This window comes from Schistocerca gregaria, chromosome 5 (genome assembly GCF_023897955.1).
Source record: "Schistocerca gregaria isolate iqSchGreg1 chromosome 5, iqSchGreg1.2, whole genome shotgun sequence".
Lineage (NCBI taxonomy): Eukaryota > Metazoa > Arthropoda > Insecta > Orthoptera > Acrididae > Schistocerca > Schistocerca gregaria.
Window position 1 is genome coordinate 183,807,384 of NC_064924.1, and position 14,002 is coordinate 183,821,385.

Below are 14,002 nucleotides of genomic sequence, written 5' to 3' on the forward strand. Positions count from 1 at the left end.
TGTGGCATAACTTCCGTTCTCCATCAGCAAAAGCTTTAAATAAATAGTCCCATTTCGTAATGTGTTCATAGTTGAATCATTGCCCACGCACATCTGCTGTGGTTTTGCAAACTTAATAAATGAAGTCTACAACTCAATTTTCTTGGCCATGTGATTATTAGCTCCACAATCAGTGATCCACAAGTCGCCATCCAATTCTTCACTCATTACTTTACCAATGAAAGCCAGGTAGTCCACTTTTACTTCGATTATGGAGTTTTTTGTTTGTGTTTGACATTTGCACACTTTTTTTATATGATCAAATTCACCGCAAAAAAATTTCAGCTTCCTTTTGTTTGTCGACTTTTCATATTTATTTGGTGAAATAACATTCTTGCCAGTTGTGTTCTCTGCATTTTTTGTTTCTTGGATGTTTGCTTTGGTAGTGAACAGTGCAACTAGCTCATCCCATTCCTCCCTCTGATAAGCATGACGTCTTTCATCAGATGTCAATACAGCCATTAAGTGTTTTAGTCTGTTGATCTTCAGATCTCGCCTAGTCTGACTGTCGCAGACTTTCATAACTGTTAAGCAGTGTGTCAGGTAATCACACCACTAATGATGACTCATCAGGTTTCACAGTGAGCTGCTGCATTTGAAGAAGCAAACTTTCAAATCACGCAAGATGTGTCACCATGTTATCACTTGAACTCATCTGAAAATTGAATAATTCCAATTGAACAGAATGTCCAGCTCGCTTTGTTTTCTGTTGAAACACGGCATGTAGCATGTCCCACATATCTCGCACACTTTCAAATGCAATCAGCAGTGCCATGACTTTTGCTTTGACAGTACTGACAATGATGTGACACTCTACACAATCAGCTGTGTCTCATGTTTTTAGGCCAACATTAAATGCATCTTTTTATGTTGGTGTCACATCCATTGGTAAACCTGCTGGTCTTGCTACATCGCCAATATTCATTTCATATGCATGGTCTGATGCACATAATAATATTTGTACTGTAGACTTCTGTATGGTCCACCTTTCAGCACCACACAGTTTCTTAATACCATGAAAATACACTGCAGTCCTGTAAAAAAGTGCAAATTAACAGCTGAAAAAATTCCACATGAGAACATGCAGCAATTGTTAACATATACTCAATATCAACTACACATGTCCTACAACATATGCTAATGCGTTTCTGGTGTCACAAAGTACAAATTTGCAGCTGCAAAGATTCTACATGAGAATGTGCAGCAATTGTTCACACATACACGCTATGAACTACATGTATTCCACAACACTTGCTAATGCATTTCTGGTGTCACAAAATACAAAATTATGGTACCCAGTTTTTTCTTGATCTGCGGTCTGGCCCATAACCTATTCCAGAAATTTCAAGAAAAAAGGGCGCAATATAAAGCTTACTCTCAATGTAATTGCCACAACAAGACACACAAATTTTAGTACAATAACAAAAGACAGAGGTATGTTACATGGCATAGAGATTAAAATAAACATTTAACATCTACAATAAGGTTTGAATCTGTTTACAGCTCTGTAAGTATATGCTAGCAACACACCAGTCTGAAGTGCTGAATGGCAGAGTGACTTTTCTGGGTTTATTTGATGACCGCTCCAAACTCTTTTAGTTTATTTTGTTTTAACTCTGATAAAACACCTGACACATTGTCCAGTCAGTGGGCCAGAGTGCCTTTGCAATGATTGGAGCCTATCTACAAGTGTATTGGTTCTCATGCAATGCCAGAAATAGCACTTGGGACATACATCAAACATCCTTTATACGAATTGACAGAAGTGACCTCTAGAGGGTACTTTTGTACTAAAAACCACTTATGACCAGTGTTACTCTACTCACATTGATGGTAATTTATGGGAATTACATTTAGATAATTTTGAATATAATCTATTTGAACAACTGGCCGTAGAAGCCTATGCACTTAATTTTAGATTACTTTATAAGCAGAAAAGTGACCATTAAAAAACTACTGTTTTTGCTCTTATACCACTCAGCTGCTGTTTTTATCTAATCCCACAAGCTAAGCATTTGTCCAACTTCAGAAATAACACTATCACCTGTTTATATACTGGCAAAGTTAAATCTTGTTTAATGTGACTGAGGGATATGAAGTTACACCCCATATTCCAAATATATTTAATATGAGGTTACATTTTACTTAGGATGTTGTGGATGATTAACTGTTCTTATTACTGTTCTGGGGAATGTTAATAGAAAGATCTCATTAATTAACACCAGCTGTAGTTCAACGTAATAGAAATATTCACTGACAGTTTTCCACATATTTCGCTTTACCGTAGTGTGACTTAATACTATTGGTTTTTCTCTTTTATAGCCAGAGTGAAGGTGGAGGGCTAGGAGAGGTGCTGTTACTGTTGTCATTGACAATGGATGGGCTTACGGCAGCAGCACAAGAGCGAATGACAGCTGAGCACGGAACAAAGTCAGGGCACATGATGCGTGGAATGAACCTGTGGTATGAAATCAGAATTAATTGCAAACTGTTGTATTGGATGTAATGGTTTTTGTAATCAAACATTTCACATTCTCATGTTGTTATCATTAACCTTCAATTCCAGGTCAACAATGTTCCTGAGTGTAGCTGTGTTGCTAACTGGTGACGGGCTGGCTGCTTTGCAGTTTTGCCAACGTCATCCAGCAGCTGCATCGCATTTGGCCACATTGGCACTTTCTTCTGCCCTTGGTCAGCTCTTCATCTTTCTAACTGTTACTGAATTTGGCCCACTAGCCTGCTCTGTAGCAACGACAACTCGAAAATTTTTCACGGTTTTGGCATCTGTGTTATTTTTTGGGAATCATCTTGTGTGGCCACGACAGTGGCTTGCAGCCATTCTTGTGTTTACTGGTTTAACATTAGATGCAATGTATGGGAAGTCACCAGCACCACGTAAAACGTAGCGTCCTGGGTTACACATGGTGAGGTGCTGTGCATCCTCAGAATAACTTTTACTAATGTGATATGTAAAATGTACTGACAATGTGAAAACTATAACAAATACAGTCACATCTTACTCTCACATTAGCAGAAAACCATTCTGTCAAAGTATCCTAGGTGTTTTACACCAATGAAATGTGTGTTTATATGAATATCTTACAACATGATTATTAATGTGTCATTATGAATGTGTCAATCAAATAGATGACCTTGTTCATTTTGTATACATTAGCTGTAAATGGCACAATTTACGAATGTGTGTGAAATTTATGTTTGAATTTGATATCAGTGACTTACGATATTTAACTATTTGGCAAATTAAACATCCTTATGTATGTGCCAAAGTATGGAAAAGAATCAAAATAGGTTTTATGTTATTACTACAGGCAATTTTTCTGCAGTTTGTCATTATTTTTATGGTTTCTCATCCCATGCATAAAGGAACTTCATATTTACTTGTGTGCTGAAAAAAATATTATACATATACCATGCATGAAAATAAAAACATTAAGAAAAAGTTGTACACTAGCAATAACCATTTAATTTATTTTACAAAAAATAAACTGCAGGAAAATTTGAAATCTGTGAAATGTATTACTCTGTTATCCTTTTTTTTGCCTTGTAAAAATGTGTAAAACACTCATTTCGTATCATCTTTTGTACCTGTTTTGGATTTTGGTACCAGTCAGACTTACTACTTTAGCCCTTAGTCCCTTAGATGTTAAAATCTCTTGCCTTAATTCTTGACTTTTAGTAACTTTTTTTATCTGTGCTGTTTTCTTGTTTGTGTGTGTGTGTGTGTGTGTGGGGGGGGGGGGTTTCAGGTGGTACTTTATACTGATTACTGACAATATTGACATTTATGTTTGATTCATGTTGAGCTACACACATTTTCTTATACTATTTTTTTAAGAAAGTAAAATTGTCACCCTGAACAGTTGTCATGTTCTGTAAGGGCATGGGAAAGACACATCATAATTAAAAGAGCTTACCTCGATCAACGTAATTGATGGGCTAATTTTGCACACGCAGCTTTCAGAACTCCACCCTGTAAAGAAATCTACAACCTAAAGAGGGTGTTCAGGGACGGACACACAACTCGGTGTACAGCACAGGGAAACTCAGGTCTAATCAAACTCAGACTAATAAAGTTCATTGGAAGCTCACTTCTGGCACCACTGACTTTAGCTTCTTCTATTCAGTGCATAATCTTATGATGTACAGCTTCACGTAACTGTCAGCTACATTCTATCTCACAGCCCTGAGACTAGCTTCCCAGTATTATCTCGATCCCAACATGACTAAGTGTTCTAAGTCCTCAGCATGTTGATGCTCGGCACAGGGTTAGCAGCCCAAATGACTACCTATTGTGCTCTCCCTTGGATTGGGGTGGATCCCCTTTTTATAACACTGGTTGAGGTTCTAGAATATTCCCTCTGACACACATCGTCAATGAGGAGTGTACATTACCATATTTGGGAAACTCATGAGTCACTTGTGCCACTGTCACGAGTTGCTATATGGGACCTTGGTCACGCACTGGCTGATCAGAGACTGTTTCCGTGTGTACTTAGCCTGTGTACCAACTGTCGCCAATCTGTTGGTGTTAGAATACCCGATTGCAATGACTCCTCTGTTGTCTTCCCAAGAGGCCCTCAGTTACAACTTTGAATTCAATGCTGTATTCCATTCCTTAATAGTGGATTTCGCGACTCCTCCCATCCCCCTGGAATTTTTTTTTATAGAATCTGTCCTCAGGCACTATACAATTTTCTATTTGCATGATCACTAGTGCCACCAGATCACTGGTTCCGTTTATTACATTCATTCCATACTGTCAGCAGAATTATGCTAATAATTCAACATCCAAATGCTGCAAGCATCATTGTCCAGTCTGTTTTGGGAATTTATCATTTATTGGTGCGTAATTGTGGGGAATCTATTATAGGGACAAAGGAGCCATTCTCCCTAATCCTCCCTGGCAGAGGACTGGTAGCCCTTCTTAGTCATCATTGAGCTGGCACAGGATACTGGATTGACCCAGTGTCATGAAAGTCCAACTCATTCTCCGCATAGTTCACATCAATTTGCCGAGCTAGGCTACATCAGACACGTGTGCCTGGGGCATGTTCATTTACAACGGTATTTGTTACACAAATTCCTGCACAACAATCTGAGTTGGCTATTTGACAAAATTTCTTACCACAAGTCCTACAACATGTACAATAAACACACAGAGAACACAAAATTGCAATTAAAATTAATTTAGCGGATCCTGAGTACCCATGTGGAATACTCACTCATCAACCATCCCTTGAAAGTCGTTCTTTGTTGACAGTTAATTTCATCTTGCAACTCATCAATCTTATGCCCTGCAGCTTTAAAATTATCCAGCTGATGAACTACATGCTCTAAAGGTAACATTTCAGATATTTCTGATATTGGCTGTTTTTCATCTTCTATAATACAATACTCTACTTCAATGTTTTAGGCAGGTACTATACCTACATACTTATATTGGTATGTACATACACTTTGTTTGTAGTGTGATTTGAGCTCCATAGCCCTTACATTTTCCTATAAATGTTAACTTGCCGGTACCGTGTACTATGACATTGGTCAGGTGCAACTCATTACACAGATCTGTTAATCCTTAATTCTTGGGAGCCACAAATAACCACTCATCTCCCATATCTGCATCCAGATAATTCCGTTCAGAATTATGTATTTTTTATTGCAATCCTTTGGTATCCCTCGAAACAGCTGCAGTATTTGTCCTTTGCATCTCTCATGATCGTAGGTAGACATAAGTACAAAGCTCTGCTTACATATGTGATGCTTATTATTAATGTGTTTACATTTTAATTATTCAAGAGACATGTGCGCATTCTGCCTTTTGGCTTCATCGATTATTACGAATTCTGTTGTCAGAGTAATATATGTAAACAGTCTGTTAGTTGTATACATTTAGAACGTGGCTTAAAGTACTGCTGGCTAAAATTACATCTAAAACAATAATACAAAGCAGTTGGTGACCCTGGTCCTCAATTAGTGCAATGGGGAACCTCTTGTCTTTAATATAATCTTAAATTAACTCTTTAAGTATCGCACTACCTGTACCAGGTTTATTACGTGAGGCTCTAACAGTCCTTTCTGTGCATTCAATATGGCCTTAAATCATATTCCCTTTCCAATTCATTAAACTTTGCTGTTAATTGTACCAACTGTTCAGTCATCATTAACAGAACTGAGGCTTGCTGTAACTCTTTATGTGTACTATTTTCTTAATCTGCCACATGTTTACTTAGCTTTTGAATTCCTTCAGTGATTATTTTCTCATTCTTTGTAACCACATTGATTGTCTGATTAAAACTCACTAGGGAGGCCTGCACTACTGTCACTTGGTCCTTGGACAGCCTTAGTAATTCCCGTTTCTGTTCCTCCAGAACATCTGTCTTAGCATTGAAAAATGATGTGTCCTCCTCATCTTAAGTGCCAAACAAAATCTTGTTTGCTTTCCGTATAAAATTCAAAATACCTCTTTTTCCATCTGACGTTTCATGTCTCACTAGCTGCCCTATCAGTTCTTTCGCTCTACTTATTTTTTCTACATGCCACCTTATGGCTTGCTGTGCATGTTCACACTTAACTGTGGCCAACTTCACTGTATGTAATATTGTTATGCAGGTTGACACCACTAGGTTCATGGCTTGGTGAGTCTTGTCAAACTTATCATGCAAGTCCTTCAAATTCAAATATGTCACTATGTGCTAAATAGTACTTTATGAACTAACCATTCATTGGTTGTCATGATAAATCCCAGGTGCAGACTGGACTAATTGAAACTGTATGTCCCTTGCCGCTCCATTTCTCCTGCAATGCTGGTTACCATACTGCCGAAGATTATCCATCTCCACAAGTCTCGTACTCCTGCCATCTGTAGTTAGAATAATTCCTTCATCCTATTTGCATGTATCTTCGTACATTTCTACCCCTTTATTCTAATTATTACATTTGGTCTATCCACAACGACCACTTGATAGGGTCCTCTCCATTGGCTATGTTATTTCCTCAATATACCCTCTCGTACGCTCTCCTCATAACATAACACCTGATCGTTAACCTTAAATGTCTTGGGATTTTGTGTCCTATCATATTGAATGTTATTCCTTTTTTTTACTTTCTTGTGTGGCTGTCCAGTTAACAGTAGTTTTAAAGTTGACATAGTATTAACATTGGTCATGTATGATGGCATGAATTAGGAGAGATACCTGTGTACAAAGTCATAACCAAGAGGGGTACACAGTGATAAGTATACTAAGAGAAATAACTGGTGCTTATGTGGAGATATGCTCGTATATATGCTACTGGTAGTGGTAATATGAAATCAAAAATAAAGTGAAAATTCTGATACAGCATAGATTAGTATTATGATGAGTACAGTATCTAAGCAAGCTAATACATAGCATCAAATTACACCACCTGAATATTAATAACATTACAGAACATAATACTCGGTAACTGTGCTCATACTTGATGCACAACAAACTATACAGCACAGATATGCTATCCTGCAGTCATGCGAGTCTATTGACAGTGTAGAGTTATTTCTTTGTCCTGTGTATGGGAATAGGCCTAAAGTGGTAGGTACACATGAAAATGATGTCTTGGATAAAAATTACCTAATATTGCTGATGAAAGCACCTTATTCGAATAACATACAGAATCAAAAGACTTGTAACTCATTCTTAATGAAGGGTTAATGGTTGTGGACCTGAGAAGAAGGAAAACTAATGCAGAAGTTTTTATTGGAACCATTATTATGCACAATTTTTGATGAACAAATGTTACAATTTAGATTTTATTCTTCCCCTATTCTTCAATGAACAGAAATTTTTTTACCCCCCACTGTCTTACTGACAAACTTGATGTTTTGCAGCATTATTATCAGTAGTCCTACTGCCACCATGCAATTGTCCGAGAATTGATGCTTTCAGATACAAATTTTGTATGCATTTTTATTGCTTTCATCTGCTTTTGAGTTGTAAATGCTTATTTATACAGCTATAGATAGTATTGATTCTCTCCTTATAATCCATTCTGGCATCCCTCACATCAGCTCAGTAGAAGTATTGTTCTTCATAGATACAGCAATATGCAGGTTAAAATTTTATCCTTTACCAACAACTTTTTGTACTATGTGCATTATACAGGTATCAAATTTTGGCCTGTGTGAATAATTTACAGCCATTTAGAGAAGTCCAGTGTCACCAGGCTAAGGACTTGCATATTTCCAGAGACATAAGATGGAAGAAAAAACAAATATTGGTTATCAAGATTTAATATTTTATTCCTGTTATTTATTGTCCTTGATATTTATTATCGACCAGAAGTCTGTGACTGACTAATTTATGTTAATAAATTGTGGTTAACAATAAAAGTTTGGTGTAAACTTCATCGGAAGTGTGCTGATCTTTCTGTTCAGAATAATTTAGACTAATGTTTTCAAACTAGGAGAGTTGCATAAAGATTTTTGCTCGCATTTTTAGTTTTAAGTAAACCAGCAACAGTGTACGGAAATCATCGTTGATAATAACCTGTTTTCCTTGAGTGGATAGCATGGACTCCTCGTCACAGCAACTACACTAATGAGGACCATTATCTAATTTCATTCACTTTTTCTGTTGGACATGTGCAAAAGATTCATATAGTGAATTGTTTTAGGTTAAAAGTACAGATGAATAAAAATCTGTAGACACATAGTACAATAATCACACATTCCATATTGAAGTTCTTGGCAATAGACTTGTCACGAGATTATTGAAATATCAATAAAAGATTAAAAATGTGTTGGTCAATAATATTTCCAATTAGTTTTTGTTCAGGTATTAACAGTGCCCTGTGTCTATTGTTGTACAAACATGTCGTCCATGTCCTCCAAAACTGTGTCAAGTGTGCTAACGCTTACATTTTTTTCCCTATAAAATTACTTGTATAATACAGAGACAATGAAATTGCTGCCACTTTCATCAGTTTCTTCTGAGACAGATAAAACATAAAATCCTTTTGTTCACTACATTTGTAGTTTTGAAATCTGCAGGAGAATCCCAACTTTCATTTGATACCTTCTCTTTGTAGATGTGCGCTGCTTGTAGACATAGAGATTTGTGGAATTTGAACATAGTTTTGCTAATACAAGATAAAGAAACAAATATTTCCCAACTCAGAAAAAGTCTTTGTTATCTGGAGCTGTACACACTAGATATGTTTTACTCAGCATATGTGGACTTTTGTAGAGCTTAGATGCTTTGCACTTCTTAATAAATTTATATTTTGTAAATCACTAAAATAGTAGATATTTATATTTACAGATTTCTTGCCATTGTTATTTATTAATAATACATTACTATTTTGTGAGAGAATCTCAAAGTGCTAATAATAGAATTGAAACAACCTTCATTACCATCAACATTATTTATGTTTCAGTTTCATCTGCATCACTAAAAATTCAGATAATTAATTGTTTAAAACATCCTCAATTATGGATAACAGTGCAGCATGTCAACAGTAGGTAGCAGATAAGAAAAGAATGAATGTGAATAAATGATTTCTCATTTAATGCAAAGATACCTCCACAAAAAATTATAAATTGCTTTCCCAGACTTTCTCCCTGCAATAGTTTCACATTTTGCAATACTTATTTAGAATACTATTGGAATGAACATAATGCTTAACAGAACTGCTATTGATCCTAATCCCTCCCTCCTAACACTTTACTGGCAACTTAATTTGTAGATTGACTTTTTCCTTTAATATTTACATTATGTGGTGGTGTAGAATGAAGTGAAGAAGCAAGATTAGTGTGCACTTTTGTTGCTACTTGTCCAATTTTTGTGCTTTGGATCTTTTAGTTTCACAAATTGTGCTCAGCTATCTGAGCTTTCCAAATCTGTCACTTACTGCTTCTGTGCATCAAACTGACAGTCTTGTCGTACAAACTCGGCATAGCCAATAAAAAAAAAGTAGCAAATGTGTTTCCAAGTGTGTAAGGGGGGAGGGGGAGGGAAAGGGAGGGGGGAGAGAGAGGGGGCAGGTGTGTTCATGTGTTTCATAAATTCAGGGGGGAGAGAGAGGGGGGAGGTGTGTTCATGTGTTTCGTAAATTCATTTCTTCCTGCTATTATAAAATGCCTTTTTTTAAACACATTCTTAGTACAGTGGTTAAGGCACTGGATTCATATTTGAAAAGAGCAATGCAAAAACAGTGTTTCTGTGAATTGCCTAAGACAAATACTGAAACTGTTCCTTAAAAAGGACACTTCCCCATTCATATTGACGTAGAGAATGTACTCAGCATCTAATGACCCTATCATCCATGCAATGCTGAACTCTTGATCTTCCTTTCTTCTCATAGTACTTATTGTCTAGAATTTTAGTGCAATTCTACATGTCAGTATTTCATGCACAATATTATTACAGTTCCTTATATAAAAATTATTCAGTTTTTTGTATCTTTATTTCTGAAAAATTTAAGTGAACCATTTTACATGAGTTAATTTTATATCTCTTTGCCAATTGTACAAAAACCCTACACAAAATGTTGTAAAACATAATTTTTATATTAGTACATTTCCATGTGGATATACAAAATACATGTATTTTAATTGTAAGTTGATTCCATAAAATATATACGCTTTTGGTCTTCCATTTTCAGTTGTACCATCGTTTGTAAGGAATAAAGTGAATAGGAGAACAAAATACCTTCTTAACTAGAATCTGTTGGCTTAGAATTATATTTATTTTTTTAGAATATAATAATTTATTTTTAAAAGTATAGTCACTGCACAGAAAAACCTGTGCATCTTGTGAAGTGCACTGACTGCTGTGGTCACTCGAACTGATGAAGTCAAATGGTGAATTACATTCTTAGTTTAACTGTTTGTTTCATATTTGCAATATATGTTATATGCGTGACTTATATTACTGAACATAGATGAGGCATCTAAGCAGTGTGAATGGCAAATAACCAATTATCCCTACCTCACTGTTTATTCAAACAATTATCAATGCTCCTTAAATGGAAGCAAATAAAGGTAAACCATGTGTCACTTGGGGAACTGCAGTGCCACTAACAGCAGAACACAAAAGAACAGACAATGTAAAGTATCAAGACATACTTTCCTTTTAGAGAGGAAAATGTGAAATAAAAAATAGTACATCATGAGGTGATTTTTGTACACTCTGATTTATACGTTGTGTTTTGTCTGTTATTTTCGTTAATTTCAGTTTTGATTTTAAAATTTTTTATGAAAATATCTCTGTGATATCAAGTTACCATGTCCATTAACTGCTTTCATGAAATACGTTCAAGAATTTTTCTAAGTTATCAAGTCGTAAATTAAGACAGCACACTAAGACTGAAGAGCTAGTGGAATTCTGTAGGCCACAAATTGGAGATATTTGAACTTTCAGTTATGGTTTTTGAATTGATAGTTATTCTTCATGTGACAGTGAACAAAGCTCATTAATCCACTATACTTTTGTTTTGATGTGGTTGTTGTAAATAATAAATTATGTTGTTGAATTTTATTTCAATTTTAAAAAATGCAGTTGTTTCTTGTGCAAGTTTTTGATGTGAAAAATTCTTAAAATTCAGTCATTGGTTTCATTTGTCAATAGTTATGGGTGTGTGGTTCCTGTGAAAAATAAAATTATATTCTTTCTGTATTTACATTTTTGCTGTATAAAATACAGTGTGATAAATAATTTTTTTATTTTGTTTATTGTAATCATCAATTTTATAGTCCAACCACTGTTTTTCCTAAGACTAGAAACAGTTTGTTAAGCAGCTAAATTTTTCAGCGTTTCATGACACTTTCGTTTCCCGTTGGAAATAAATATTTATAAAAAGTTTTTCACTCTTATTGCCACAGTTTTTTTCTGTTGTCAGTTATGTTGATTGATGATCATTATGCAGAACTATTGCTATTAACAATGCATTGGAATTCTGGAGCATACTTTCTCTAGTTTTCATTTTAAGTGGTCAGTGTATTTGCTACACAGTCCAGTTTGATCCATTTATTCGCTCATTGTATTATTACAAGCTATCACTGTGCAGTGCTGTATGTACAACTAAAAGGCTAAAATGGTCACAAATTTTTAGTAGCAGGTTGTCTGTCTAATGGCTTCCACAGGAAACAAAAATTTTATTTTCAATATTTCATATAATTATTTACTGAAGTAAAAAGATTAAGATGCTATCATAATCTACTTATTAAGAGGTATTATCATGTGCTAATGGTTTAATGCAGTAAGTATTAAATTTAGAAACTTTATATGCCTTGTGGCCGCATAATTCAGGACTTGCAAATCATCCAGTCTTTGAGACTGTAAACACTTAGCAATTTCAAAAAACTTTACACATAATTCAAAAACTTTTTGTTACTTATTCTCACTAACATCACCCAAAAAATAACGAAAAGGGAAAAAGTTTATCAGTTACTGTAATTTCACTGTTTGTTTAGAAAGACTTCAGCATGTGGCATGACAATTTATTATTTCTTTACTACTAATTCTATTTGCAACACATTTTGCAGACTGTATCCATATATGCCACTGGATATACCTGCAAAATTATACAACTATAGGACACTTTGTTCAGTAGATATGAAGCAATAAACACTGTGATGCATGAAAAGCTGGACTTCCTTCAAATGGAGAGCAGACTGCCCAGATTGTACTCATCCAGTACATGATACAGAGAGCACTCGGTGACTTTGTTTTAGGGCATGGAGGTTTGACTCTTTAAACAATCAGAAATGGGGAGGGGGGTGTTTACTGTTGGTGTCACAAAGCTGTACAACCTAAAATCAGAATTAACTCTGAACACTCAAAAAGCACCTTGTCGTTGATGTGTGTGTCATGGATGCACTGTTTCAGTTTGTAGTTGCTGTCAAAGAATAATTTTAATGTTGCTGGTAGACCTTTGGGGATATCAGGTCATGGTCCAAGAAACTCTTCTGTTCCTGATGTTTCATCCAGGACTGCCCTGGACATCTTCAGAGGCACTCCTCTGCTGAGTCTTGCCGACTGACTGGTCAGACGTCCAAGAGTGACATATATACTGTAGGAAAGGGGGTATGGTTGAAGTAACACATGATGAGAAGGGAGAATCCTTGTCAAAGATAAAACTTAACCATCTTTGTTAAGACAACAATCGATAGTTAAGTTTTATCTTTGACAAGGATTATCTCTGCTCATCACGTGTTACTTCGACCACACCCCCTTTCCTACAGTATATACACTACTGGAAATGGAAAAAAGAACACATTGACACCGGTGTGTCAGACCCACCATACTTGCTCCGGACACTGCGAGAGGGCTGTACAAGCAATGATCACACGCACGGCACAGCAGACACACCAGGAACCGCGGTGTTGGCCATCGAATGGCGCTAGCTGCGCAGCATTTGTGCACCGCCGCCGTCAGTGTCAGCCAGTTTGCCGTGGCATACGGAGCTCCATCGCAGTCTTTAACACTGGTAGCATGCCGCGACAGCGTGGACGTGAACCGTATGTGCAGTTGACGGACTTTGAGCGAGGGCGTATAGTGGGCATGCGGGAGGCCGGGTGGACGTACCGCCGAATTGCTCAACACGTGGGGCGTGAGGTCTCCACAGTACATCGATGTTGTCGCCAGTGGTCGGCGGAAGGTGCACGTGCCCGTCGACCTGAGACCGGACCGCAGCGACGCACAGATGCACGCCAAGACCGTAGGATCCTACGCAGTGCCGTAGGGGACCGCACCGCCACTTCCCAGCAAATTAGGGACACTGTTGCTCCTGGGGTATCGGCGAGGACCATTCGCAACTGTCTCCATGAAGCTGGGCTACGGTCCTGCACACCGTTAGGCCGTCTTCCGCTCACGTCCCAACATCGTGCAGCCTGCCTCCAGTGGTGTCGCGACAGGCGTGAATGGAGGGATGAATGGAGACGTGTCGTCTTCAGTGATGAGAGTCGCTT

General features: G+C 36.9%; 1 protein-coding gene across 1 annotated transcript in view; it reads left to right on the forward strand.

Moving 5' to 3' along the window:
* LOC126272514 (solute carrier family 35 member B1 homolog) overlaps nt 1–11,894 on the forward strand; it is a 28,124-nt gene extending 16,230 nt beyond the window's left edge. Inside the window, exons 3-4 of the mRNA XM_049975416.1 lie at nt 2,362–2,502; nt 2,606–11,894. Of these exons, the coding sequence (XP_049831373.1) occupies nt 2,362–2,502; nt 2,606–2,945 (481 nt within the window). The 3' untranslated portion in view covers nt 2,946–11,894. The remainder of the gene's footprint in view (nt 1–2,361; nt 2,503–2,605) is intronic.
* Nucleotides 11,895–14,002: the final 2,108 nt, after the last annotated feature.